Here is a 27,246-nt window from a genome sequence, read left to right as displayed (position 1 = left end):
AAAAGACCTTCTCTTCAATAAATGGTACTGGGAAAACTGGACAGCTATATGCATAAGAATGAAACTGGACCACTTTCTCAGACCATACATAAAAATAAATTCAAAATAGATTAAACACATAATGTAAGACTTGAAGCCATAAAACTCCTAAAAGAAAACATAGGCAGTAAACTCTTGGACATTAATCTTAGCTATATTTTTTTTGGATATATCTCCTCATACAAGTGTAACAAAAGCAAAAATAAACTGGGACTACATCAAACTAAAAAGCTTTTTGCCAGTGAAGGAAACCATCAACTAAATGAAAAGGTAATACATACTGAATGGGAGAAGATATGTGCAAGTGATACAAATAAGAGACTAATATCCAAAATATATAAAGAATCAATACAACTTAAAAAAACAAATAACAGGGATCCCTGGATGGCGCAGCGGTTTGGCGCCTGCCTTTGGCCCAGGGCGCGATCCTGGAGACCCGGGATCGAATCCCACGTCGGGCTCCCGGTGCATGGAGCCTGCTTCTCCCTCTGCCTATGTCTCTGCGCCTCTCTCTCTCTCTCTCTCTCTCTCTCATAAATAAATAAAAATTTTTAAAAAACAAATAACAATTAAAAAATGGGAAGAACATGAATAGACATTTTCCCAAAGACAACATACAAATAGCCAACAGCTATGTGAAAAGATGTTCAATATCACTAATCATCAGGGAAATGCAAATCAAAACCACAATGAGATACCACTTCACACCAGTCAAAATGGCTATCCTCAAAAAGACAAGACGTAACAAGTGTTGGCAAAAATGTGGGGAAAAGGGAACCTTCCTGTGCTGTTGGTAGGCATGTAAACTGGTATAGCAGCTACGGAAAACAGTATGGAGATTCCTCAAAAAACTAAAAATAGAAGTACCGTATGATACTGACAGTCATTCCACTTCTGGTTGTTTACCCCAAAATTTGAAAAGATATATATGCACGTCTATGTTTGTTGCATATTATTTACAATAGCCAAGATATAAAAGAAATCTAAGTATCTGCTGATAAATGAATAAAGATGTGAGATATATATATATATATATATATATATATATACACACACACAATGTAATATTACTCAGCCAAGAGAAGATTGCAATCTTGCCATTTTCAACAACATGGATGAACCCAGAAGGTATTATGCTAAGTGAATTTAAGTCAGAGAAAGACAAATGCCATATGATTTCACTTACATGCATAATCTAAAAAACAAAATACATGAGCAAACAACAAAAAAAAAAAAAACAGAGACTCATAAATACAGAGAACAAATTGATGGTTGCTGGGGTCCTGGGAGAGGTGGTACAGAAGTGAAAGAATGGGCAAAATACATGAAGGGGATTAAGGGTACAAATTTCCAGTCACAAAATAAGTATGTGTAACTTTGTATGCTGACAGAGGGTAACGATACTTATCATGGAAAGTACTTCATAATGTTTATTTACCTTTTTAAAAAAAAGACTTTATTTATTTATTCATGAGAGACACGGAGAGAGAGGCAGAGACACAGGCAGAGGGAAAAGCAGGCTCCATGCAGAAACCCCAATGCAGGACTCAATCTCACGGGGGAATCCAGGATCACGCCCTGGGCCAAAGGCAGGAGCTTAACCGCTGAGCCACCTAGGGATCTCCATGGAAGATAATCTTAAGTAGGCATCACATCCAGTTCGGAGCCCAGTGTGGGGGGCTCAACCTCACAACCCTGAAAATCATGACCTAAGCCAAAATCAAGAGTTCAATATTTAACCAACTGAGCCACCCAGGAGCCCCCTAATGTTTACAAATGTCAAATCACTATTTGTACACCTGAAACTAATATAATACTGTATGTCAACTATAATTCAGTTAATAAAAAGTAAAAAGTATTTAGAACAAAAATTTTTAATGTCCTCAACATACTGTTTAAAAATATGACTATGCTTATTTATTAACTCCTTATTTATATTTATTTCACTGATTGTAAGTTTCAATGTTGAGTGCTCTCTTCTTTATGATTTAAGTATATATTAATATATATGATTTTATACAGATGATTAGATATAAATAACTGTAATGAGTAAGTTTAGAAGATAGTATAATCTATTTGTGAAAACTGAATTTTTATGTAATCATATGTACCATATTGAAGTAATTTCAGTTTTGGAAAAAAACTAAAAATTAAAAGTGATCATAGTATATTTCATACCTACTAGGGTGGTATGAAATATACTATGGAAAATATAGTATATGTTTCCACAGTATATTGGAAAATATACTATATAAAATATATAAATATAGTAAAATATAGTATATTGCTATATTGCTGATTGGGATGCAAAACAGTATGGCCACTGTAGAAAAGTTTGGTAGTTTCTCAAAAAACTAAACATAGAATTACCATTTGACTACCAAGCATTTCGTCTTAAGTATATACCCAAAAGAATTCAAAGCAAAGGGACTAGCACAGGCTCTTGTACACCAATACTCAGCATAGCATTATTTACAATAGCCAAAAGGTAGAAACAACCCAAGTACCCATCCACAGATTAATAAAAGCAATATAATACATATGTGCAGAATATTTAGCTATAAAAAGAGTGAAATTCTGATACATACAACATGGATGAACCCTAAAAACTTTATGCTAAGTGAAATAATCCAGACACAAAAGGAAAATATCCAAAAATTCCACTTATATGGAATATCTATAGTAGGCAAATTCATTGGGGGCAGAAAGTAGATTAGAGCTTGCCAAGCATGGTGTAGGGGGAAATGGAGAGCTATTGCTATATGACTGCAGAGTGCTGCTTGGCATGATAAAGTTTGGGAAATAATGGTTACAGTTACATAACAGAGTGAATATAATTAATGCAATTAATGTATAATTAATTGTACACTTAAAGATGATTAAAATGGTAAATTTTATATATATTTTGCCATAATTTGAAAAAATAATGTAATATCAAAAACAATGAACTGCGTGCTTAAAATGGATAAATTACATATGATAATCACTCAACATAAGTTGTTAAAAATGAACATATAAAGATTAGATAAAAATGTGTACAGCATTATAAATACTACCAGAGCTAACAAATTTGAACATGCCTAAGTAAAGATGATTTACAATAATTTAGACATATTAATCTTGATTTGGGATGTATTAAAGTAGCTTAGTACTTACATAAAAGAATAACAAAATAAAAGTAGGGGGCAGTCAGAAAAAAATGAACATACTAAGAATACCACTTGAGGACAGGGTATAAAATACTTGCTCAGAGTGCCAATTTTTCTAGGGTCTCAAAAATATTACTGTACCTACTGTGTGTCCTCTGAATGAAGAAAACAAGCATGTGGACCCACATTTAACGCAGGCAATGTGAATCCTATGAAATTGATTCATAATCAGGAAAATCTGTAGTGCTGGATGATTCAGAGAAAGAGATTGAGAGACAAAGTAAGCATACTATTAAAAAAAAAAAAAGTTACTAGCATCCTGTTCCAGATCCAAATAAAGCAGAAAGAAAGAAAGAAAGAAAGAAAGAAAGAAAGAAAGAAAGAAAGAAAGAAAGAAAGAGCATTTTCAAAGAAAGTGAAAGTATCACTTTCAATCTAAAGAAGACTATTACTTAAATATAAGAGGATATGTTCACAGAGCATTTACTACAAAACACCAATTTAACTAATCAATGAGACTTGTCATTATTCTGGTTCATACACCCAAGTTCTGTACTCTCACACAAAAGTATTTCCAGAATGGATATACTGTCATTTTCAAAAAATTTCAATCATTTAAGGAAACTTGTTTTTTTAAAAAGTGAAATCAGTTTTTTTCTTTTTTTTTAAGATTGTATTTACCTATTTGAGAGAGGGATTGAGAGAGACAGGGACAGTGAAGAGAGAAAGCACAAGTAGGGGCAGGGGCAGAGGAGGAAGTCAACTCAGCTGGGATCACAAGAGCCGAAAGCAGATGCTTAACTGACTGATGTACCCAGGTGCCCCTGAAATAAGTTTTCTTCTAAAATTCTCTTGCAATGCTTAAAAAACTACGTTATTAATCACTTTATTACTGTGAACACAAATGTCTATGAACAGTTTTAAATTTAATGGGAAAAATATTCATTCAAAAGTAAATCCTAGGGCAGCCCCGGTGACTCAGTGGTTTAGCGCCACCTTCGGCCCAGGGCCTGACCCTGGAGACCTGAGATAGAGTCCCACGTCGGGCTACCTGCATGGAGCTCGCTTCTCCCTCTGCCTGTGTCTCTGCCTGCCCCCCCCCTCTCTCTCTAATGAGTAAATGAATAAAATCTTTAAAAAACGAAAGTCCTAAAAAGGAATACAAATTATGTATCATCTATCTCTTCCATACTAAGTTATTCTGACTCCTATACCAGTACCAACTAAAAGAAAGAAATTTTTGGATTCCTCTGGTATGATTCATTGAAAATACTTCCCCCTTAGTCCAAAATTTACTCAATTCTATTTGTTTACTATAAAAAGAAGACCTTAAAAAAAAAAAAAACTTTTAGAAACAACCTAAGTGAAAGCTTAAGAAATCTATCTGTGAAAGGCAAGAGCTGAACTGTTCTGTTCCCTTGTCTGTCAAGAAATAGATATTCTTGGATTTCAATTTTCCAAATTTCATTTATAAAGTGACACTAGGAGGAAACAGAGATACACCATAGCATTTACTGGGCACTTTACATAGCAATGATTACTTAATTATGCAAGGCTTCAGAATGCCAAAAGAATTGTATTCATTAAAATTTAAATAAATATATACCACCAAGCATGTTTAGCTGGGCTGGAGACACAGAATAGTCTAAAAACATGTGACAGTATTCAAGAGGCAAGAAGTGTGCATTGGGAACTTTTGGAGGGCATTAACTGTTTATGAAGAGCCTGACCCCTAGTGGTTAGCAACTATGGCTACATACACACAGAGGAAAGCCAGTTTTAAGCAAGAGTAGAAAAGAAAATTAAAAATTAGACATTTTTACTGGATCTCAATTTCTTTTTTTTTATAAATTTTTATTTATTTATGATAGTCACACAGAGAGAGAGAGAGAGGCAGACACACAGGCAGAGGGAGAAGCAGGCTCCATGCACCGGGAGCCAGACGAGGGATTTGATCCCGGGTCTCCATGATCGCACCCTGGGTCAAAGGCAGGCGCCAAACCGCTGCGCCACCCAGGGATCCCTGGATCTCAATTTCTATCCACAATAAGAGAAATCCTTTACACTACAAGTATGAAATGTGAGCCAAAATTATATTTGAGCCTATATTATCCCCATGAATTGTACTTCATAAAATCATACAGAAAATCATCTCATCTAAATTCCTATTTCACTAGAATATGAGATTCAGAGAAGCTCAGGGACTTGTGTTGCATTGACCAACAGTGAATACATATAAAAGTAGTTAACTGGTAACTTCTTCAATTATGGGGCAAAATAAATAATAATAATAATAATAATAATGTCAACCAAAGTGGAGTATGCTGCACAATTCCCATATTAATATATTTATTTGGGAAGCAATCGTATTTCTTTTGAATGCCCTGGCATACAATCAGCACAACTAAAAATTTTCCTTTAATGGGCTGGATCTTAAAGAATTAAGTATTGGGGGCAAAACTACAGGTCAAAGACTTTGGAGTGCTGCACATAGCAGCTGCAGAATAAACACTTTCTCCACACTCAGACTGTATTAATTGTCTGTGCCACATACTCCACCATCGCCACTGGTTAAAATTCCCTCCACATTCTTTCCTCAGCAGATGTGCAGTGTGTTCTAACCTGGTCTCACTACCTTACCCACTTTCTAGGCTTCATTTACATCAAGAAGTCATTACTTTCCAAGTCTAGAAATCCCGCCTAAAGCTCTTTCCTTTGCTCCCAACTTAAACATCCAAAGCTTACCATGTGTTTATACTTTGGTGCCCCAATGTTATTTTAAACCCTCTGGATTCAATGTTGAAAATAAATTGATGGGCAGCCCGGGTGGCTCAGCGGTTTAGCGCTGCCTTCCACCCAGGGCCTGATCCTGGAGACCTGGAATTGAGTCCCACATCAGGCTCCCTGCATAAAGCCTGCTTCTCCCTCTGCCTGTGTCTCTGCCCCTCTCTCTCTCTCTCTCTCTCTCTCTCTCTCTCTCTCTCTCTCTCTCTCTGTGTCTCATGAATAAATAAATAAAATCTTTAAAAAAAAATTGATGCCCATATATCTCCTAAATATATAAAATATTTATGTATTTATATAGGCTTCCACCCAATGTGGAACTTGAACTCACGACCCTGTTATTGTCACATGCCCTAACAACTGAATCAGACAGGTGTCCTGATGCCCATGTATCTTTCCTTCTTCTTGTACTCTCTTCCTGAATGACCCACCATCAAAAAAGCCTTCGTGTCTTCCTTGAGTCTTCCCTCAACCTACACTTCCAGGCCCAGGTCCAATCAATCACTAACTGCTCATTTTCCCTTGACTATAGTTACTTCACACTGCCACTTCATTAGTTCTGGCCACCACCATGACTCACCAACTTCCTACCTTGTCTCCCAGGCTTCTTTTCTTCTAGTACCATATATCCTGCCCCACAAATGCCAAATCTATTTGAGAATAGTCTTTCTAGAAATTGAGGAAGACACAAAGAGACGGAAAAATATTCCATGCTCATGGATTGGACGAATTAATATTGTGAAAATGTCAATGCTACCCAGGGAAATTTACACATTTAAAGCAATCCCTATCAAAATTCCATTGACTTTCTTCAGAGAGTTGGAACAAATCATCTTAAGCTTTGTGTGGAATCAGAAAAGACCCCGAATAGCCAGGGGAATATTAATAAAGAAAACCAGAGCTGGGGGCATCACAATGCCAGATTTCAAGTTGTACTACAAAGCCGTGATCATCAAGACAGTGTGGTACTGGCACAAAAACAGACACATAGATCCATGGAACAGAATAGAGAACCCAGAAATGGACCCTCAACTCTATGGTCAACTAATATTCGACAAAGCAGGAAACACTATCCACTGGAAATAGGTCAGTCTCTTCAATAAATGGTGCTGGGAAAATTGGACCGCCACATGCAGAAGAATGAAACTAGACCACTCTCTTACACCACACACAAAGATAAACTCAAAATGGATGAAAGCTCTAAATGTGAGACAAGAATCCATGAAAATCCTAGAGGAGAACACAGGCAACACCCTTTTTGACCTCGGCCACAGCAACTTCTTGCAAGATACATCTAGGAAGGCAAGGGAAACAAAAGCAAAAATGAATTATTGGGACTTCATCAAGATCAAAAGCTTCTGCACAGCAAAAGAAACAGTCAACAAACCTAAAAGACAACCTACAGAATGGGAGAAGATACTTGCAAATGACCTATGAGATAAAGGGCTAGTCTCCAAGATCTATAAAGAACTTATTAAACTCAACAGCAAAGAAACAAACAATCCAATCATGAAATGGGCAGAAGACATGAACAGAAATCTCACAGAGGAAGACATAGACATGGCCAACAAGCACATGAGAAAATGCTCCACATCACTGGCCATCAGGGAAATACAAATCAAAACCCCCAAAGAGATCCCACTTCACACCAGTGAGAAGGGTGAAAATTAACAAGGCAGGAAACCACAACTGTTGGAGAGGATGTGGAGAAAGGGGAACCCTCCTGCACTGTTGGTGGGAATGTGAACTGGTGGAGCCACTCTGGAAAACTGTGTGGAGGTTCCTCAAAGAGTTAAAAATAGACCTGCCCTACGACCCAGCAATTGCAATGCTGGAGATTTACCCCAAAGATATAGATGCAGTGAAACGGCAGGACACCTGTACCCCGATGTTTATAGCAGCAATGTCCACAATAGCCAAACTGTGGAAGGAGCCTTGGTGTCCATCGACAGATGAATGGATAAAGTAGATGTGGTCTATATATACAATGGAATATTACTCAGCCATCAGAAACAACAAATACCCACCCACTATTCGCTTCAACGTGGATGGACCTGGAGGGTATTATGCTGAGTGAAGTAAGTCAATCGGAGAAGGACAAACATTGTATGGCCTCATTCATTTGGGGAATATAAAAAATAGTGAAAGGGATTAAAGGGGAAAGGAGAGAAAATGAGTGGGAAATATCAGAGAGGGAGACAGAACATGAGAGACTCCTAACTCTGGGAAACAAACAAGGGGTAGTGGAAAGCAAGGCAGGCGGGGAGATGGGGTGACTGGGTGACGGGCACTGAGGAGAGCAACTGATGAGATGAGCACTGGGTGTTATGCTATATGTTGACAAATGGAACTCCCAATAAAAATATATACAAAGAAAGAGAGAGAGAGAGAGAGAGAGAGAGAATAGTCTTTCTAAAACTCGAATTGATCAATTCCATTACTTTCCTCTTGAAACTTCTTCCGTGGCTCACCACCACTCTGGAGAAGATCCAAACTTCTTAACAAGTTTTCCCAGCTTACAAGATCCTGCAGAATATATCTTATGTGTGCAGCCTCCTCTTTCCCTGTCCTCCACAAACAACACCCCACATTCCCCCCGCCAATTCACATACCAGGTTTATTTCCCCGTCTATACTGAGCTCCTTTTAAATCCCTGAATATAGTTAATTTCTGCAACTAAATATAAAAAAGGCACCCCTGCTACATGGTATCTACTTACCCTCTCCCTTCTCCCAATTCCTTTACTTAGATAGCTAAGATACCATGATGAACAGGAGTTAAGATAATACTTTTAAAAACCTCACTACTAACAAGATCTCCAAAACTTAAGTGTCTCTCCTCTATGATCTCTATACTTGTCCCTATAAATAGCCACTAAATCAGTAAATTGTGGTACCTAATCACTTGTTTCTCCTTCACACCAAAAAGTGAGCTCTTTGAACTCATAGTGCAGTACTTGACCCATAACTCATCATCATAAATGGTTAACAAGGGGATCCCTGGGTGGCGCAGCGGTTTAGCGCCTGCCTTTGGCCCAGGGCGCGATCCTGGAGACCCGGGATCGAATCCCACATCGGGCTCCTGGTGCATGGAGCCTGCTTCTCCCTCTCCCTCTGCCTGTGTCTCTGCCTCTCTCTCTCTATGTGTGACTTTCATAAATAAATAAATAAATAAATAAATAAATAAATAAATAAATAAATAAATAAATAAATAAATAAATAAAATTAAAAAAAAATAAAAATAAACGGTTAACAAATGAATGGAATCTGCAACATATCACAAAACCCTCTACTGTATTCGGAACTTAGGGAATAATTAAAGCAATGTCCAAAGAAATGTTGTCACAGTCAGGTTTCTTTGGCTAGCTATAGTCTTCGGTTATCAATCAAACACTAATCTAGGTGTGCTGTGAAGGTATTTTGTGCATGTGATTACTAATCAGTTGACTTTAAGAAAATCAGAGTATTCTGAGTTACCTAGGTAGGCCTGATCCAATCAGCTGAAAGACTTAAGAATAGAACTAAGGTTTCTCTGAGGAAGAAGAAAACTCCCACCTGCAACTAGAACTTCAGCTTCTGGTTGAGATTTTCCAACCTTCCCTGACTGTCTACCCTATGGATTTCAGACTAACCTAGCAAGTCACCACAACCACATAAGCCAATTCCTGTCAATAAATCTCTTTGTTCTGTTTCCCTGGTACAACACTGATTGATACAGGCATTTACTAAACAAAAGTAGACACTAAGTCAGACCCTGCAATATAAACTGATAAAGGGGTCAAGAAGATCAGAAAAAAAAAAAAAGTTAATTTTAATTGAGAAAGCCCTGTGCTGTGCAACTCATGTTCCCTGTTTCACTTAATCCTCTTCTCAACATTATGGAAGTAGTTACTAGTCCCATTTCTTCCTACATTCAACAAATACTTTGAGTGCCTATCACATACAGTGACTACACTGTCAGTCACTGTTCCAGATGTAAGAAACACAACCCGAAAAAAAGCAGACTAGGTCTCTGCCCTAATGGGGCTTAGAGGATAGGTGATGACACTGAACCTGAGTGGTTACAAAAGCCTGCCTCAGCTCACAAAGCTCTAAGTCAAGGAGCCAGAATTTCAATCTGAGTGTATGGTTCCAAAGTTCTTGCTCTTCTAATTCCAATGCTAAAAGACATGTTCACCCAAAAGAACTTTAACAAGTTGAGTACCCAGAATGTAAGGTATATAAAGTGGCCTGTGTCCCAATGCTGCAGTGAGTAATACCTACAATAAATTCCCCAAGGGAAAAAAAAAAGAAAAAAGAATGACCTGATCCCTAACACATGGGTAATGAGAAAGATTCTGTGAAAGAGACATGAAGACTTGAGCTAGATCTTGAAAGAACACTAGCAGGTCTTCAATTGACATAAAAGATGAAACAACCTAGGAGTCAAGAAGCATAGGATGAACATAAACTGGAACAAAGGAATGTATGTAATATATATAAAGAAACTGAGAAATACAGTTTGACTAGAGGAGAAAGTCTGGATCCAGAAGCAGTAAAAGGTCAACACTAGCCCTATTTCGTACAACTACTAAAATCCCATTCCCAACCCAGTCCACTAAAAAAATCTTCAGAGTGTTGGGTTTTTGTTTGTTTGTTTGTTTGTTTTTTAAGATTAAGATAGTAACTACATATAAAACTGAAGAAAGTTGGGAGTCTGAGTGACCTGAAAAAAATTTCTGGGCTAGTTGAGGCCGGGAATCAAAAAGAAGAAAAAATGAAAAAGATTCAAAAAAGTATCTAGGAAAGTGACTTAAAAAGTATCAAAACCGGGACGCCTGGGTGGCTCAGCGGTTGAGCATCTGCCTTCAGCCCAGGGCATGATCCTGTAGTCCCGGGATCGAGTCCCACATCAGGCTCCCTGGATGGAGCCTGCCTCTCCCTTTGCCTATGTCTCTGCTTCTCTCTGTGTCTTTCATAAATAAATAAAATCTTAAAAAAAAAAAAGTATCAAAAGCAGTCAAAGTGCTGACATAAATTTAAACGGAATCATGAGAAAATACTTAGCATTACCAAATTTATAGTAGGGACTTAATAAATGTTCCTTTTTAAAAAACAGCTTCCCTGAGATAAAAATTTGCATAATATACAATTTACTCTTTTAAAGTGTAGAATTAAGTGGGGTTTAATATTTATTCATAGTGTTGTGAGTATTCTTTTGGAAGAAGAGCTAGTTCTGAGAAGAAACTGATGAGTCGCTAATGCATTACTGCGAGATGATGATACCAATCAACTGGAGATCTAAACACTCACCTTAGGTGCTTAGGTAAGCCAGCAAGTTGATTTTTATACAAAGCATTATGTCTTCCAACTCCAACATTCTAGGTTACCCACAACAGAGAAGAGACGGAACCCCAAAAAAAAAAATGGAAGATACTAACATCTCCAAAGAAAAAGATTATATGGCACAAAAAGCAGAGAGTTGATTGCATTTAGAAGACCTATACTTAGGAGCTGGACAAAGAAATGAGGGAGAAAGAACAGCCTCAAAGGCAGGAGAATCAGAAGACAATTACAAAGTCTGAGGAAAAGGAGCCAACTGTAATATAGAAGACTGCAGAGTTCAAGAAAAAAAGGTAATTGCAAAAGGCTACAGAATTTAGTAACTTTCGGAGGCTGAGTTTTGATAGTACGTGTGTGTAGTTCAGAAAAGAAATAAAAGCTTTTAAAAGAGAGAAAATGAATAGCAAAATATGGGCAGAAAGAACACAGCCTAGGCTTCACAGTTTTGAGAAGAATAAAAGACAAAAGTGTAAGTAAAATATTTCAGGAGTGCAAAGTGTTCTTAAATATAAGGCACAATTATTCTAAGTTAAAAAAAATTATTTTAAGTATTCTTTGTACATATTCTCAAGTTACCAGACAGTAAAAAAACAAAGAGAAAACTGTTCTAAGGAATTCTCTTCTTTAAAATGAGACCCACCAAAAAATCTTTATCATCTTAAAGCAGAGAGGTTATTCCAAGGGTTTCTATATTATGTAGAATCTACATGTTTGAACACATGTGGAATATCAAAAATACGTATCCAAGACACAATAAAACTTTATATAAACAAATAAAACCACTGATTTCTCTCTCACTCTATGTAATGATTTTTTTAAGGCTATAAAAATAGCCATGGGAATTTTATAGAGAGAAGTATAGATAAGATAATTGGGCAGTCACTAAAAATTAATTCATGTTATAATCCAGCCCAAACCTGTCACCAGCTTACTTTATACTCGTAATTCATGTTTTTCAATTTTAAATACATGCAAAACACACATTCCACACAATTTTACTTCTATGTATTAATCAGGATAATATACTTTATATTAAAAAAAAGAAATTTTTTTAAAAACATTTAAGAACATATTTTTTAAAATATTTCATTTATTCATGAAAGACACAGAGAGAGAGGCAGAGACACAGGCAGAGGAAGAAGCAGGCTCTCTGTGGGGAACCTGATGACAGTATTCAATCCCTGGACCCCAGAATCACACCTTGAGTTGAAGGCAGAGGCTCAACCACTGAGCCACTCAGATGTCCCAAGTACATATTTTCTTAAATTCCAAAATATTTTAAATGAGGTAGACTCTTCATCAAAAAAGACCTGAACTAACAGGATTTTAAAATATTAACTTCTTTTTACAGAAGTTAAAAATGTGATGACATTTTCTTTATGCTTAACTTCTAATTGTAAAAAGCTTAATCCTCAGAACATACTTGCATAAGAAGAACAACAAAACAGCTGGAGGTTACACTGAATCAAGAGCAAAATGGGAAAATGGAAACTAAACAGAAAATTATATAAATTTAGAGATGTAAAATTCACTTACCTTTTTAAACATAACTAGTGAGATGACTGCTGATGCTGTAAAAAGTGCCGCTATGATTATCATCATGATTCCAACAGGAATACTTTGGTTGAGACCAGTAAGTGATGAAATCCAACCACTAAGAAGTAATTTTTTAAAAAGGTATAATTAGACAAATAAGTGAATGCATGCCTTTTCAAAAATAACATAGCAACCAATACACATTCAGCACTTAAAAGCCAGGTAATATTCACTTCTTTAACTCATTTAATTCTCACAGTTCCGTAAGAGAGATGATATTTTAAATCCCTATTTTGCACATCATCCTCTAAGTCAGAGATATTCACTAACTTGCTCAGAGTCACACATCTAAAAAATGACAGTCTAAATTCAAATCCAACACTAAGCACCAAGCCTTAAGTATGTACCACCAGATTTTACTTTTTTTTTAAACATATGAGCTCATTATTACTTTACATTCACTTAAATTCTACTTAATTATGTAAGAAAATATTTGCAAACTTCATATCCAACCAACAATTAGCATCCAGAATATATGAAGAACTTTCAAAGCTCAAGAGTTAGAAAAAAAATTCATTTAGAAAATGGGCAAAAAGCATGAAAAGATGTTTCTTCAAGATGATATAAAGAGTCAAATAATCACATAAAAGGATATTCAACATCATGAGTCACTGGAGAAATACAACTTAAAATCTCAGTGAGATATCACTATACATCTATCAGAATAAATTTTAAAAGGGACAACACTAAATGCTGGTCACGAGTGGAGACTGAGTCACTCGTTGGTAGGAATGTAAAATGATACAGCCATCCAGAAAAAGTCTGTTAGGTTCTTAAAAATCATTAAACATGCAACTTCGGATTAACCAACAATTATACTCTTGGGTATTTATCACAGAGAAGTGAAAATGGATGTTCACACAAAACTTGTTCATTAATGTTTACAGAGACTTTATTTTATAAAAGCCTAAAACCAGAAACAGTCCAGAGTCCTTCAACTAGTGAATGTTTAAACAAACTGTGGTATATCCACAATTTTATTCTGGAATAAAAACGAATTAACTACTGATACAATGACTTAGATGAATCTCCAGAGAACTATGCTGAGCACAAAAAGACAAAAGTTACATACCCTATGATTCCACTTATATAATATTCTTGAAATGACAAAATAATAGAAAATAGAAATGATGAACAGATTAGTGACTGCTGGGGTTAAGAAGGAAATGACAGCAGGACAGAAGTGAATGTGAATGTGCTATAAAAGGGCAACTTTTAAACATAAACAAAAATTTTTAATTTTTAAAAGAGGTTGAGGTATCTCAAAACAGGTCATTCTGTATGCCACCTCTCTAGTAGCCTCCTGTGCTATGTAGCCACTACACAATGTTATGCTCAATTTTAACACATTTTTCTAAATTCATGCTGAAAAACAAATTTCAATTTAATAAGAAAAAACTTGTGCTGTTAACATAAGCAGTATGTTTTTTAAACATTTAAAATATTTCTTTTCCCTCATTTGCCAAAGACTAAACACACTATTTGAAATGAATAATGTATGCTTTTTTTTTTTTAGAACTGATTTAAAGTATCCATATAAATTCTCTGCATGTATACATGACCATTAGGGGATCACAAAGCTACCAATCGTCTGATTGCCAGTCTCCACTCTGATTCAGAAGTAGCATACTAAATTTAAGTCCTCAATATAGTCTAGTTACCTACTTATTTCATGTATACAGTGGAACAAAGTGGCCTTGTGCATGCTTTTGCTTATAAGAATTCAACTGAATGCAACTCAGTTATAATAGAAGAGAGGGAGAGATAATTTTAGAGATGCGTACTCTTCCACCTACTGTTTCATTCAAGGAATGTTTGCGCCAAAGCATATGAAGAAAGATACCAATCTGCTATTATCTCCTAGCCAAAGTCTAAATAATTTGTTTCTGAGGGTCTCCCACAGAGGGAGCATTGCAGTGATCCCATTTTTTAAAGACAAGTATCCATGTGCGTGTGTGTGTATTTGTGTGTGTAAGGAAATATATGTTTGTATAGCTAAAATAGCACTTTAAACATAATAGTCTTTTCCTTAAAATCCTAGAAGTTCTTTTTTCTCCCTTCCACAATTGTTAGCCCAGCTATTTGAGGACTCAAGTCTCCTTTTCACTCTTCCTCTTAGTGTCTGGTATACACACATTTAATGTAAACTAGCTATAGTATGCTGTTTTTAAAAATGGCAACATAATTTTCAGTAGAATGATGTGCCCAGAGGTTATGCCTTTGACATTTTTTTAAGCTATAATTTTTACTATTTTTATTTTTGTTTACTTTTGCTAATCTGCCTTTTCTATGTTAACTATTTTTAGGAAGCCAAAAATAATAGTTACTAGATAAACATATTAAAACTAGAGTAATTAAAGTAAATGACTTACCAGTTGCCCCAATTATGAAATCCTGCAGCTTGGAGTACATGAACAGCAAACTGACAAATATAGACGAAGAAGAATACAAAGAATCTGAATGAACTGTCACTCCTTTGGAAAAGGAAAAAAAAAAAAGGAAGGGAGAGAAACAAGAGGAAGTGTCATTTTTCTCAATATCTTTATATTCCCATGTTGATATTCAAATACTGAGAAATAAAAATATTTTTAAAAATAACACTGGCAACTACTTAAGGGTATCAAAATAATATATGTGAACCCTTTTTCCAAATACTCAATGATGACACTGTTAACTCCAAACTCATTTTTTGTCCTTTCAATTTTCAATGGTATCACAAACATCTTGGCTAAAAGGTTTTTGTTTTCTTTTAAATTACTCAATAGTTTCATTGAGTTTAATTAACATACAGTAAGCTGCAAGTATTTTACATATACATTTTGATAAGTCTGACATATATGCATACCCATGCCATCTACTTCAATCAAAATAGTAAGCATTTCCCAAAAGTCTCCTTGTGCACCTCAATAATCCCTCCCTCTTTATCCCACCCACTGCTTTGTCACTATAGTTTTCATATTTTAGAATTTTAAATAAATGAGATAATTTATTTATGATCAATAAAGTATATACTTTGTCTTTCTTTCAACACAATTATTTTGAGATTAACTCAGGTTGTTGCACATATCAAGACCATTCCTTTTCACTGACTAGTATTCCACTGTACATATATATATACCACAGTCTCAATTCATTGACCTACTGATAACTTTTTAGGTTATTTCTTGTTTTTTCACTATTACAAATAAAGGTGTTATTAATATTAACATTCATGTATAAGTCTTCACATGAATATAAATTTCCTCTTCTCTTAGTTAACTACCTAAAAGTAGAATGGCTAGATCACATGATAGGTATATCCTTCATTTCTAAGAAACTGCCAAACTGTTTTCCAAGGGGTTATTTCATTTTAAAGTCACAGTGACACTGTAGAAGTACTGCAATTCCTCCACATCTCACCAACACTTGGTATGAACAATCCTTTACATTTTAGCCATTCTAGTAGGTATATAAATGCTATCTCAATTGGTTTGAATTTGGTTGAGCACTTTTTCATTGCCTTTTGCCATCAGTTTATCTTCTATGGTGAACTGTTAAAATCCTTTTCCAAGGTTTTACATGTTTCTTCCTCTTATTGTTAGGTTTTGTGAGTTTGAATATATCAGTTGTTCATCAAATACACGTTTGGCAGGATTTTCTTCCAATCTCCAGGAGAAATTAGCTCTCCAAATTTCTTCCCTTTTTCAAAGTTGTTTTGGTTATTCTAGGCTTTTACATTTCTATATGCCTTTTAGAATCACCTTGTTTGCTTCTATAAAACAATCTGCTGGGACTTTTATTGGAATTGCATTGCATTTAAAGATATATTTTGAGATCACATCACTATAATATCAAGTCTTCTCAGCTATTAACAAGGTATATTTCTCCATTTCTATTTTCTAAATAGATGATCAAGTAATCTGCACATAAACACAGTTTTACTTCTTCCTTTCTAATCTGGAAGCCTTTTCTTTGTTTTTCTTGCCTGTTTATATTGGACAGAACTTCGACTACAATGTTTTATGGAAGTGTTAAGAATAAACATCTTTATCTTATTCTTAACCTTGGGTAGAAAGATTTAGTCTTTCACCATTAAGTATGGTGTTAGCTGTTACAGTTTTTCATAGATATTCTTTATCAAGTCGATAAAGTTCTTTTTTAAAAAAGATTTATTTATTTTAGAGAAAGAGTAAGAGCACACAGCTGGGAGGGGCAGAAGAGAGGAAGTGAGAGTCTCAAGCAGACTCTATGCTTAGAGTGGAGCCCAACACAGGGCTCAATCCCATAACCTTGAGATCACAACGTTAGCCAAAACCAAGAGTCAGTTACTAAACCAACTGCACCACCAGTGGCCCTGCTAAAATTCTTCTTTCTAAGTTTAGTGAGTGTTTTCATCATGAGTGACTGAGTGTTGTATTTTATCAAATGCTTCTTCTACATTAAGATAATCATATGGTTTTTCTATTTATAATATGGTAAAATATGCTAATTTTTAGGTGTTAAACCAACCCTGAATTCTTAGAAAAGTTCTACCTACTTGATAATGACATATGTTGGATTTGATTTGTTTGGCAAGATTTTTAACCATCCCAAATTTAGTCCATTTTCTTTTCAACGCAGTGACCATTCTAACCCCAAAACACATTTTTAAGGCTCAGCATTTCAACTTTTTCAGTCTCAGAATAAAACTATTTTCCTTCACCAGATATGAAAACAGAAGCCAAAGAAATAAACCTCAACTTTCTTCTCCATACAATGACTTTCCAAGTTTATACATACCACCAAACCAACTTATTGTTTATCTGTGAGGACGCAGTATCACTTATTTCAAAATTAACACTTGCATAAAAATCTTCAATCCATCAGTCTAGTTCCTCTGGAGCACTCTACTTCAATAGTTATTTATCTTCTCCCCTAATTTGTCTTCAGTTCTTCCACTAGGATCTTCCCCGTGTATAAACACGTAATTCTCATCTTCAACTAGCCCTCCTTTTAATCCTGTCTCCCCTGCTAAATTTCCACCTACTCAATCTTCCTCCTTCCCATCAATAAGAAGTCTTGATTTTCCCCACTTCCCTTCTTCCTATTCACTTCTCAAACCATTGTAACTTGGCTTTTCTTCACCTATTTCTCCAGAGGTACTTCAAAGTCATGGGCAATCTATGAATTTCCAAATCAAATTTCTCAAGTCTCTATTTTTTTTAATGTCATCTCACTAAAGATCTTTTTTTTTTTTAAGATTTTATTTATTCATGAGAGACACAGAAAGAGAGGCAGAGACATAGGCAGACAAAGAAGCACGCTCCATGCAGGGAGCCAGATGTGGGACTCGATCCTGGGACTCCAGAATCACGCCCTGAGCCAAAGGCAGAAGCCCAACCATTGAGCCACCCAGGCATCCCACTAAAGATCTTTCTTAATCACTCTTTGACCTTGACTTCTATAATATTACTCGCTTCTACTTCTGTTTCTTCTCTAATCCCCACTGCTTCTCATCTCTTATCTCAAGATATACCTCCATGTCATACTATAAAATTGTCTTTACAGGAATGCTTCCTAGGTGTTGCTTACATCTTCTAATGTTTGACCCACTGAGAATCGAATGAAGTTCAAATAATGAAACCCAGCATATAAAAATCGCTTCATAATAGAAACTGGAAGAACATGTCTTGCTATCTCAATGCTTTTCTTTATACTATGTATAAAATGCCCAATACCATCCTCTTTTCTGCTTGGCAAACACATACTCAGCTTTTAAGATGAGTCACTAAGTCTACCCTACACTAAAATAGAGGACAATTAGGCTCTACCCCTTAGCAAGAGTAAAATTCACAATTATTATTTAAAATGCTATAAGAAAGATTTGTCCTTTCAGCTCTGTTTATTAATCACTTGTTTCTATCAGTATGGACTCATGGATATTTATTTTATTCTTTAGGTTAAAATTAAACACTATCATTATTTTGTTGCTAAAACTGTTCCAACTTATTAGCCTTTTAGAATCTGTTTGCTTAAGCACTTGATCTCAATCCCACAACCCTGAGCCAAAATCAAGAGGCAGACACTCAAACCACTGAGCCATCCAGGTGCCCCACATTGCCTCATTTTTAACTTAACAAGCAGTCACTGAAATATAGCTCTTTATATCAAATTGACATAAAAACATGTGAATCTATCCTGTGAAAACAGTTTTAAGATAGTTATAATCCCTGCCAAAAGCCTAAAAATTAAATTTATATGAAAAAATTGAGCTAATCATAGAGTAAAAAAGTATATTAAGTATAAATAACTTCCCATATACCAAAGAGAGGAAGACTCTGTAAAGCATTAATTAATAAACTTGACCAATCAATCATCACATGAATATCAAGTTCATTTGAGATGCTTGAGGGTAAAGCCAGGTAAGGCTAGAGAGCTCTCAAAGTGACAGGTCACCCAGGTGAAGGGCTGTACCACAGCTAAAATCCAAAGAAGTCCAGGAGAAAAAGACATTATCAGGGGTGTAGGACTTCTATTGGCATCCAGAACCAAAAGGGGTAGATCTTGTACATTGTAAAAGATTAGGAAATAAACTGTATAAATAACCCAGCTCATATATAGCCATTTTAAGCCAAAGAAGGAAAAGTACAAATATACTTGGGAAAAAAAACACCCTCAATGATTTAAGCTAAGCAGTTTTAAATTGTAACATGACTCAGTTTATAATCAAGTATTTATGGTATTGTGAATATATATTCATAATAAACCTACCTATATCATCTATTTCTTCATCAGATTCAATCAATAAATAATAAAAGTTTTCTACTACTTGCCATGCTAGCTCTTCCAGATCAAAGTCTACTGGAAAACTGAACCTCAAGCCAGTTTGTTTTGGCTTAATGTCTTCAAATAATATACTAGCAAGTTACAACACACCTTTTCTAAGATTTCTTTGAGAGAGAAAGACAGAGCACGTGAGCAGGAGAGGGGAAGAAAGAGGGAAGAGAGAATCCCAAGCAGACTTCCACAAAGTATAGAGCCCAACCATTGGGCTCAATCCCACAACCCGTGAGATCATGACCTGAGCTGAAACCAAGAGCCAGACACAACTGACTGCACACCCGGGGGATCCAGAGAGAGAGAATCTTGGGCTCCACACACAGTGGAGCCCCATATGGGGCTCAATCTCGTAACACTGAGATCATGACCTGAATCAAAATCAGGAGTCAGATGCTTAACCGACTGATCCACCAAGGTGCCCTGTTACTACACACCTTTAAACAAAAATGTTCTCCCCCGAATTTCCAGAATAAATTCTAAGAAAATAGATTTATATGATCTTAAAAGTTTATTTCACATTACCTATCAGTATCCGAGATATTAATTACAACTACCATTTGGGGAAGCAGAGAAGAAAGGTATTTCATCATTTCAAAAGAGCTAACAAAAATCATACATTTGTAAAATGTACAAGGGAGTTCCCATGATAAGGGAGCACAGTATAACTTAACTAAAATACTAAATGTTTTATGTTCGTTAACTTGACATAGTAAGAGCATGTAGCTTTAGAGACAGATTTAGGTTTGAATCCAAAATCTCTCACTGAAAGTTGTGTAACTTCAAGCAAAATCTAAGTCTAAATCTGAGCTTTTCTATTTACAAAATGGGAGTAACATGGAATCTACTTTTATATGGATGAACAAGATGTGAAGGGCTTAGCAGGTAATATACAAGCACATAGTAAGTAACCAATAAATGTTACTTGTTGATACCTCTACAGGACTAGTAAAATAATACACTAAAAGTTTTGTTCACAGAATATTCTTGTTACACAAGTGACATTTGGCCTCTGACAAGATCTTCAGCGTTTTTGGGACATGGTAATTTCATTACTACCAAGATAACAAAGTAATACATGAAATTCTTACTGATATAAAGGCATTAGAATAAAAAGAAACCTACAAAGTACAGCTACTTGCCTTAAGTTATTTTGGTATGCAACACTATCTTAACCAACCTCATTTTCCTTCTAATAATTTTGTGCTGAAATCAATTCTTTCTCCAAGAACAGGTGTTCCACGGATAAGCTTTAAAAGGAAAAAGCATAAATCCACCCAAATTGTATATAAAATTTTGCATATGTGTGTTTTTCTTAAAAAGGGGACTCAAAAATTTTAGATTCATAATGCAGTCTGGGCCATAAAAACCATTAAGAAACCACTCACTAGATTAGTCTAAATGAAAAAGCATAGGACTGGGACGAAAGAATCCCTAGACTCCTAGGTTTTGTCTTCCTCCTGTCTGTGCTCTGCCAAGAGCAGAGGCAAATAAAAGGTTCACATGGAATGAGATTTTAAATCGAGACCTGGGTTCAAGGTCTATATCCTCTACATTTAACAGACCCTATATTTTGTAATAATAGCTAACTTATTGAATATTATGTATCAGTGACCATGGCAAACATATGCACTATCCATTTTATGTTTACAACATCCACTGTGAGGTAGGCAATAATACTGACTCCATTTTACTGATGTATAAAATGATCCAAATGTAGAGCGGGTAATAGAAATGCTGAGACTTGTCTGTGTATCTGTGAAGCTAATATTTTTAACCATGGGATAAATCTATCCCTAGGCTATTATTTCAATTCCATTTTGCCCAAGAAAGCCAATTATCTATCAATAGGATACTGCTCTCCAAATTAAATTAATTTCAAATACTCAATGTAGTGTTTTCTACATAAGGGGAGATTATACATTTTCTTTTCATTTGTAGTAATTTAGATTCTTTAAAACATTCCCTTTTAAGGAGACTCAGGGAGAATACAACTGACAAAATACTATTTTGTAGCTAATCAGAAAATAAGGATTGATATTTATTAAAACTTTTACTTGATTAAGCAAAAATTTTCCTAGCAACTAAGATCTCACAACTGAATTGCCATTCAATTTAGAAAGCATAAACAGCTAAAATCACCCAGGAGTCAACCATTTAAACAACTTAATACCTTACTTTATAAGGCCTATTATTTCTACACTACAAGTTTCCTAACTATTTAATCTATTTTGAAAAATCCTTTTACCCCAACTATTTCCTTAAGTGTTCACATATATTTAAATTCTAAATCAACTATTTTAATTTAATATCACAAGTTAGTATGTACTGCTTCTTACTTATAGTAAAATTCCATAGAGAAAAATAATGCATCTCATGGAGTATTAACCAAAACAAATAACTTTTTTTATTAAATAAATTAAAAACTTTATCACCAATATCAATTCACTTTGAATTTCTTACTAAAGGGGCTTCACTTATTTTAATATAAATGTTTGTTACAAATATATTACATATATTTATATACACATTAATATATGCACATATCATTCTGTTCTATACTTAAACTACTCTTAATTATACCATATATAAATGTTTCTTTCCTATTTTTGCCATTCAAGGAACAATGCTACTCACCTCATTTGTGTTTTCTTTTAATATTAGGTATGTGCAAAATAACCAGCTTAAAGAAGAATGTAGAACTGATCAAAAGATATTTTAAAAACATCTGTCTCATCAACCTTAAATTACTTCCATATTTACTGAAAACCTCAACTATTGTAAAGTGCATAGGATTTTTTTAAAAAAGACTTTACATACTTGAGAGAGAGAGCAGGAGCAGGGGGCAGGAAGAGGGAGAAGCAAGGTCCCTGCCAAACAGGGAGACCGACGTGGGGCTTAATCCCAGGACCACAGGAGCATGACCTGAGCTGAAGGCAGACATCCCACCAACTGAGCCACCCAGGTGCCACAGTGATAGGGATTTTAAAACTCTACAGCTAACACCACCTTCTGCATCTCAGTTGGTATATAAGAAAGGCACACTTGGAAGTACACTTGACCCTTGAACAGCACAGGTTTAAATTGCGTAGGCCCATATATACATGGATTTCTTTCAATAAATGTACTGGAATTTTTTTTTTGGAGATTTGCATCATTTGAAAACAGACAAACCACATAGCCTAGAAATATCAAAAAAAGAAAGTTATGTCCTAAACACAACTATATGTAGATACTAAGCTATTTTGCGTATTTTATGGTAGTAAATGATAAATCTATTATAATAAGTTATTAAAGCTTGTGCATACAAACACCTAGACTGTGCATGAAATCATTTAAAGTCAACAGACACATATACAAATGTAAAGATGTGGTATTAAATGATAATTGCATATAATTACCTGTAGTACATACTGTACTACTGTAACAGTTGCATACCCACCTCCTGTTGCTATTGTGGTGAGCTCAAGTATTTCCACTATCCACTTAAAATACCATGTGACATTAGTATCTCTGGGTAAGCAGTTCATCTCTCTACTAAGTTGCATATTGCAATAAAAAGTGATCTCTCGTAATTCCTGCATACTTTTCTTTGTGTTTAGTATGATATAATAAACCTTGAATAACACCAGAGGATTCATACAAACTGCCTTTAGTAATCCTGGAAGTGCTTCCTAGAACAGAGAAAAGTCATGACATTTCAAGAACTTGAATTGCTTGATATGTAGCACAAGCTGAGGTCTGTAGCTGTGGTTGCCCACCATTTCAAGATAAATGAATCCAGGGTAAGGACCATTCCATGAAAAGGAAAATCATGAATCCATCACTGCAGCTACACTAGCAGGTATGAAGACCTTACATTTTTTGCTAAATACCTTATTATCCTGTACTGAAAATGCAACTTTTATGTGGGTGCAAGAATGCTACAATAAAGGCCTACCTATCTACTCTAATATAATCAAGAAGTGAGGCCATTACATGACAACTCAAAGCAAAAGGAAGGTGAAGGATCTAAAGCTGCAGAATTTAATACTAGCAGAGGATGGTTTGATAATTTTAGAAAAAGGTTTGGCTTAAAAAATGTCAAGAAAATAGGAGAAGCAGCTTCTGCCAACCAACAGACAGCAGATGAGATCCCAGATGCTTTTAAAATCATTGAGAGGAAAAGATATTTGTCAGAACAGGTGTTTAAGGCAGATGAAAGTGCTCTATTCAAGGGAGAAAAAAAATGCCATAAAAGACATTTATTAGTAAGGAAAAGAAGCGAGCACCAGGATTAAGGCAGGAAGGGACAGGTTAACTCCATTTGTTTTGTGCAAATGCAGTCAGGTTTATAATTAAGACTTCCCTTATCTATAAAACTTCTAACCTCGAAGCCTTAAAGGGAAAAGGTAAACACCAATTGCCAATCCTTTGGCTATACAACAAGGAGGCCTGGACAATGAGAACTCTTCTTGTGAACTGGTTTTATTGATGCTTTGTCCCTGAAATAAGTAAGTATCTTGACAGTAAGGGACTGCTTTTTAAAGTTCCTCTGACACTAGACAATGCCCCTGGCCACCCAGAATTCCATGACCTGAATACCAAAGGTGTCAAAGTGGTCTACTTGCCCCCAAATATAACGTCTCTAACTCAGCCTCTAAATCAGGGAGTCATGAAATTTTAAAGTAAAGGCTCATTACACATAGTATTCTATAAAAGCATTTTTTGGGGCACCTGGGTGGCTCAGTCAGTTAAGCCTCTGCCTTCGGCTCAGGTCATGATCCCAGTGTCCTGGGATCAAGTCCCACATCAGGCTCCCTGCTCAGCAGGGAGTCTGTTTCTCCCTCTCCTTCTTCCCCTCCCCCTGCTTGTGCTCTCTCTCTCAAATAAATAAACAAAATCTTTTTAAAAAATCATAAAAGCATTGTTGATACAATGGAAGAGAACCCCAAAAGACAGAACATCATGGAAGTCTATAAGGTTTATACCATTTGAAAGTGCCACTGTTGTATAGAAAAAGCCAAGAGAGCTATCAAGCCTGAAACAATAAATTTCTGCTAGAGAAGACTGTGTCCAGGGATGCCTGGGTGGCTCAGCGGGTGAGCATCTGCCTTTGGCTCAGGGCATGATCCCAGGTCCTGGAATCAAGTCCCACATCAGGCTCCCTGCAGGGAGTGTGCTTCTCCCTCTGCTTGTGTCTCTGCCTCTTTCTCTGTGTCTCTCATGAATAAATAAACAAAATCCTTAAAAAAAAAAAAAAAAAGAAGAAGAAGATGACTGTGTCCAGATGTTGTGCATAACTTCACAGGACTTATGACAATGCCAATCAAAGAAATCATTAAAGAGACTGTGGAAATGGGGACAAAAAAAAAGGCAGGGAGGGAAGGAAAGGATTTCAAGATATGGATCATGGAGGAATTCCAGAGCTGACAGACATTACACCAGAGGAATTAACAGAAGATGACCTGATGGAGATGAGTACTTCCAAACCAATACCAGATAATAAGGAAGATAACACAGAAAAAGTGCTAAAAAAAATATAGATGTTGGAAAACCTGACAGAAGGGTTCCAATTATTTAAGATTGGTTTTGACTTCTTTTATGACATGACATAGACCCTTCTATGATACTGGCACTAAAACTAATGCAAATGCTGGAAGAAAGACTGGTACCATAGTAGAAATATTTTTGAAAACAACAACAACAAAAAAAGAGTCATGATAATATAGTTCTGTAAAGTTACCCTAACTGTGCCTGCCTCTCTGGTCTCCCCTTTCACCTCCACCACCCCTGAGATAGCAAGACACCCTCCTCATCATCTTCCTCCTCAGTTTACTCAATATGAAGACAAAGAGGATGAAGACCTTTATGGTGACCCATCTCCATTTAACAAATGATTATAAACAATCATGCCATACAATTAATAAACTTATCTGTTGTGTGTGTGTCTTTGTGTGGAAATCTAGTAGCTGTATGGCAAGAACTGTGTGAGACACTTTTGTGTCATCATCGTCACTGCCGGAATAGTAATCATACAGATCATAGGCAAGACTTGTATGGAAGTAGACAGCTTATTCTTATCCAGGCTTAACGTGAGTGATATTTAATACAAGATTAATAATATGTTAGGTTTTTTTTTTTACTGTTTTTTAACTTTGTTTTCAAAGAATTATTATATCACTGTATATTATGCCTTTCTTATAATTGAATTAACTGCTTATCAGTTGACCACCACAGATAAGTGTTTTGCTAATACAGCATTATAAATATGACTATAATATTGTATTCCATAAAGATTTTATGATTCATTCATTAGTGCATAGACTAGGCTACCATAAAGCAACCATACTGCTACTTCCTCAGTATCAATGCATGAATCATTATACCTATAAATATATAAGAATTTCCTTTTCATTACCTTTTCATTTTTGATTACTTAGTAATATATAAAACATCTATAGAGTGTTTTTGTATCATGTGAATCAATATTGATGTAAATACTGACAGATGATTCACCTTAAAAGAGAAATGTAACCTCACGATATCAATAAATACAGTACAGTACTGTAAATGTATTTTCCTTATAAGTTTCTTAATAACATTTTCTTTTTTCTAGCTTACATAACATACATAACATGCAAAATAAGTGTTAATTTGTTTATGTTATCAGTATGGTTTCTAGTCAACAGTAGGCTATTAGTAGCTAAGTTTTGCAAAGTCAAAAGTTATACACAGATTTTCAAACTACACAGTGTCAAAGCAGTTCAAGGTTGTTCAAGGGTCAACTGTACTGATTTACTGTGACATACAAATTATGCCAAACAGCACAAAAGGACATCTTCACAACAGATTTGCCTTTAACATACTTAGCTTATTGAAAGAAGTAACAATAAAATGTTAAAAGAAAAACACAGTGAAAAGAAAAACTAAAGTGCTGTTACAACTTCTTAAATACAGTTTTAAAAGAATAATTTAAACACCTAAGACTTAAGTTTCCTGTCTAAGAAGAAACTTTCCTATATCTCTCAAAACCAAAGTGTAGGGGCACCTGAGTGGCTCAGTTGGTTAAGTAGCTGCCTTCGGCTCAGGTCATGATTCCAAGTGGGGCTCCCTGCTCAGCGAGGAGCCTGCTTCTCCCTCTCCCTCTGCCTGCTGCTCCCCCTGCTTGCGCTCTCTAGCTCTATCTCTGTCAAATAAATAAAATCTTTAAAAACAAAACAAAAAACCAAAATGTAATGGAGAAGGATATAGGATATAGAAAACTGAAAAGAGCATGGTTCTCAACCATAGAATAAAACCAAAACTGGATAACATGCAAAATCATAGTTGTACCACAACTTATCAAAAGGCAACCAACCAGTTAGAAATCTAACTCAAGGAGAGACAAGAATCCAGCAGTTATATACATGAAGCAGACAGTGAATGACATAAAATCAGGAAAGAACTCAGCAAAAGCTTATAATGTATTACTGAAGGGTGAAAATTGGCCTATGTAATGAACCTCTAGGAGCCAAAAACACAGAAGAATTCACATCCACTTATATAGCCTTGCTCCATACTTTCCCTAGGTGCTCAGAAGA

At 35.6% G+C, this 27,246-nt stretch overlaps 1 protein-coding gene across 1 annotated transcript in view; it reads right to left on the bottom strand.

Moving 5' to 3' along the window:
• The window catches only part of SCAMP1 (secretory carrier membrane protein 1), a 118,122-nt gene that overhangs the window by 9,479 nt on the left and 81,397 nt on the right, over positions 1-27,246 (bottom strand). The window contains exons 7-8 of the mRNA XM_055342306.1: positions 15,262-15,363; positions 12,830-12,947 (exon numbers count right to left, since the gene is read on the bottom strand). Of these exons, the coding sequence (XP_055198281.1) occupies positions 12,830-12,947; positions 15,262-15,363 (220 nt within the window). The remainder of the gene's footprint in view (positions 1-12,829; positions 12,948-15,261; positions 15,364-27,246) is intronic.

Source organism: Nyctereutes procyonoides, unplaced genomic scaffold, assembly GCF_905146905.1.
Source record: "Nyctereutes procyonoides isolate TBG_1078 unplaced genomic scaffold, NYPRO_anot_genome, whole genome shotgun sequence".
NCBI lineage: Eukaryota > Metazoa > Chordata > Mammalia > Carnivora > Canidae > Nyctereutes > Nyctereutes procyonoides.
This window is presented reverse-complemented; position numbering and strand designations above follow the sequence as displayed.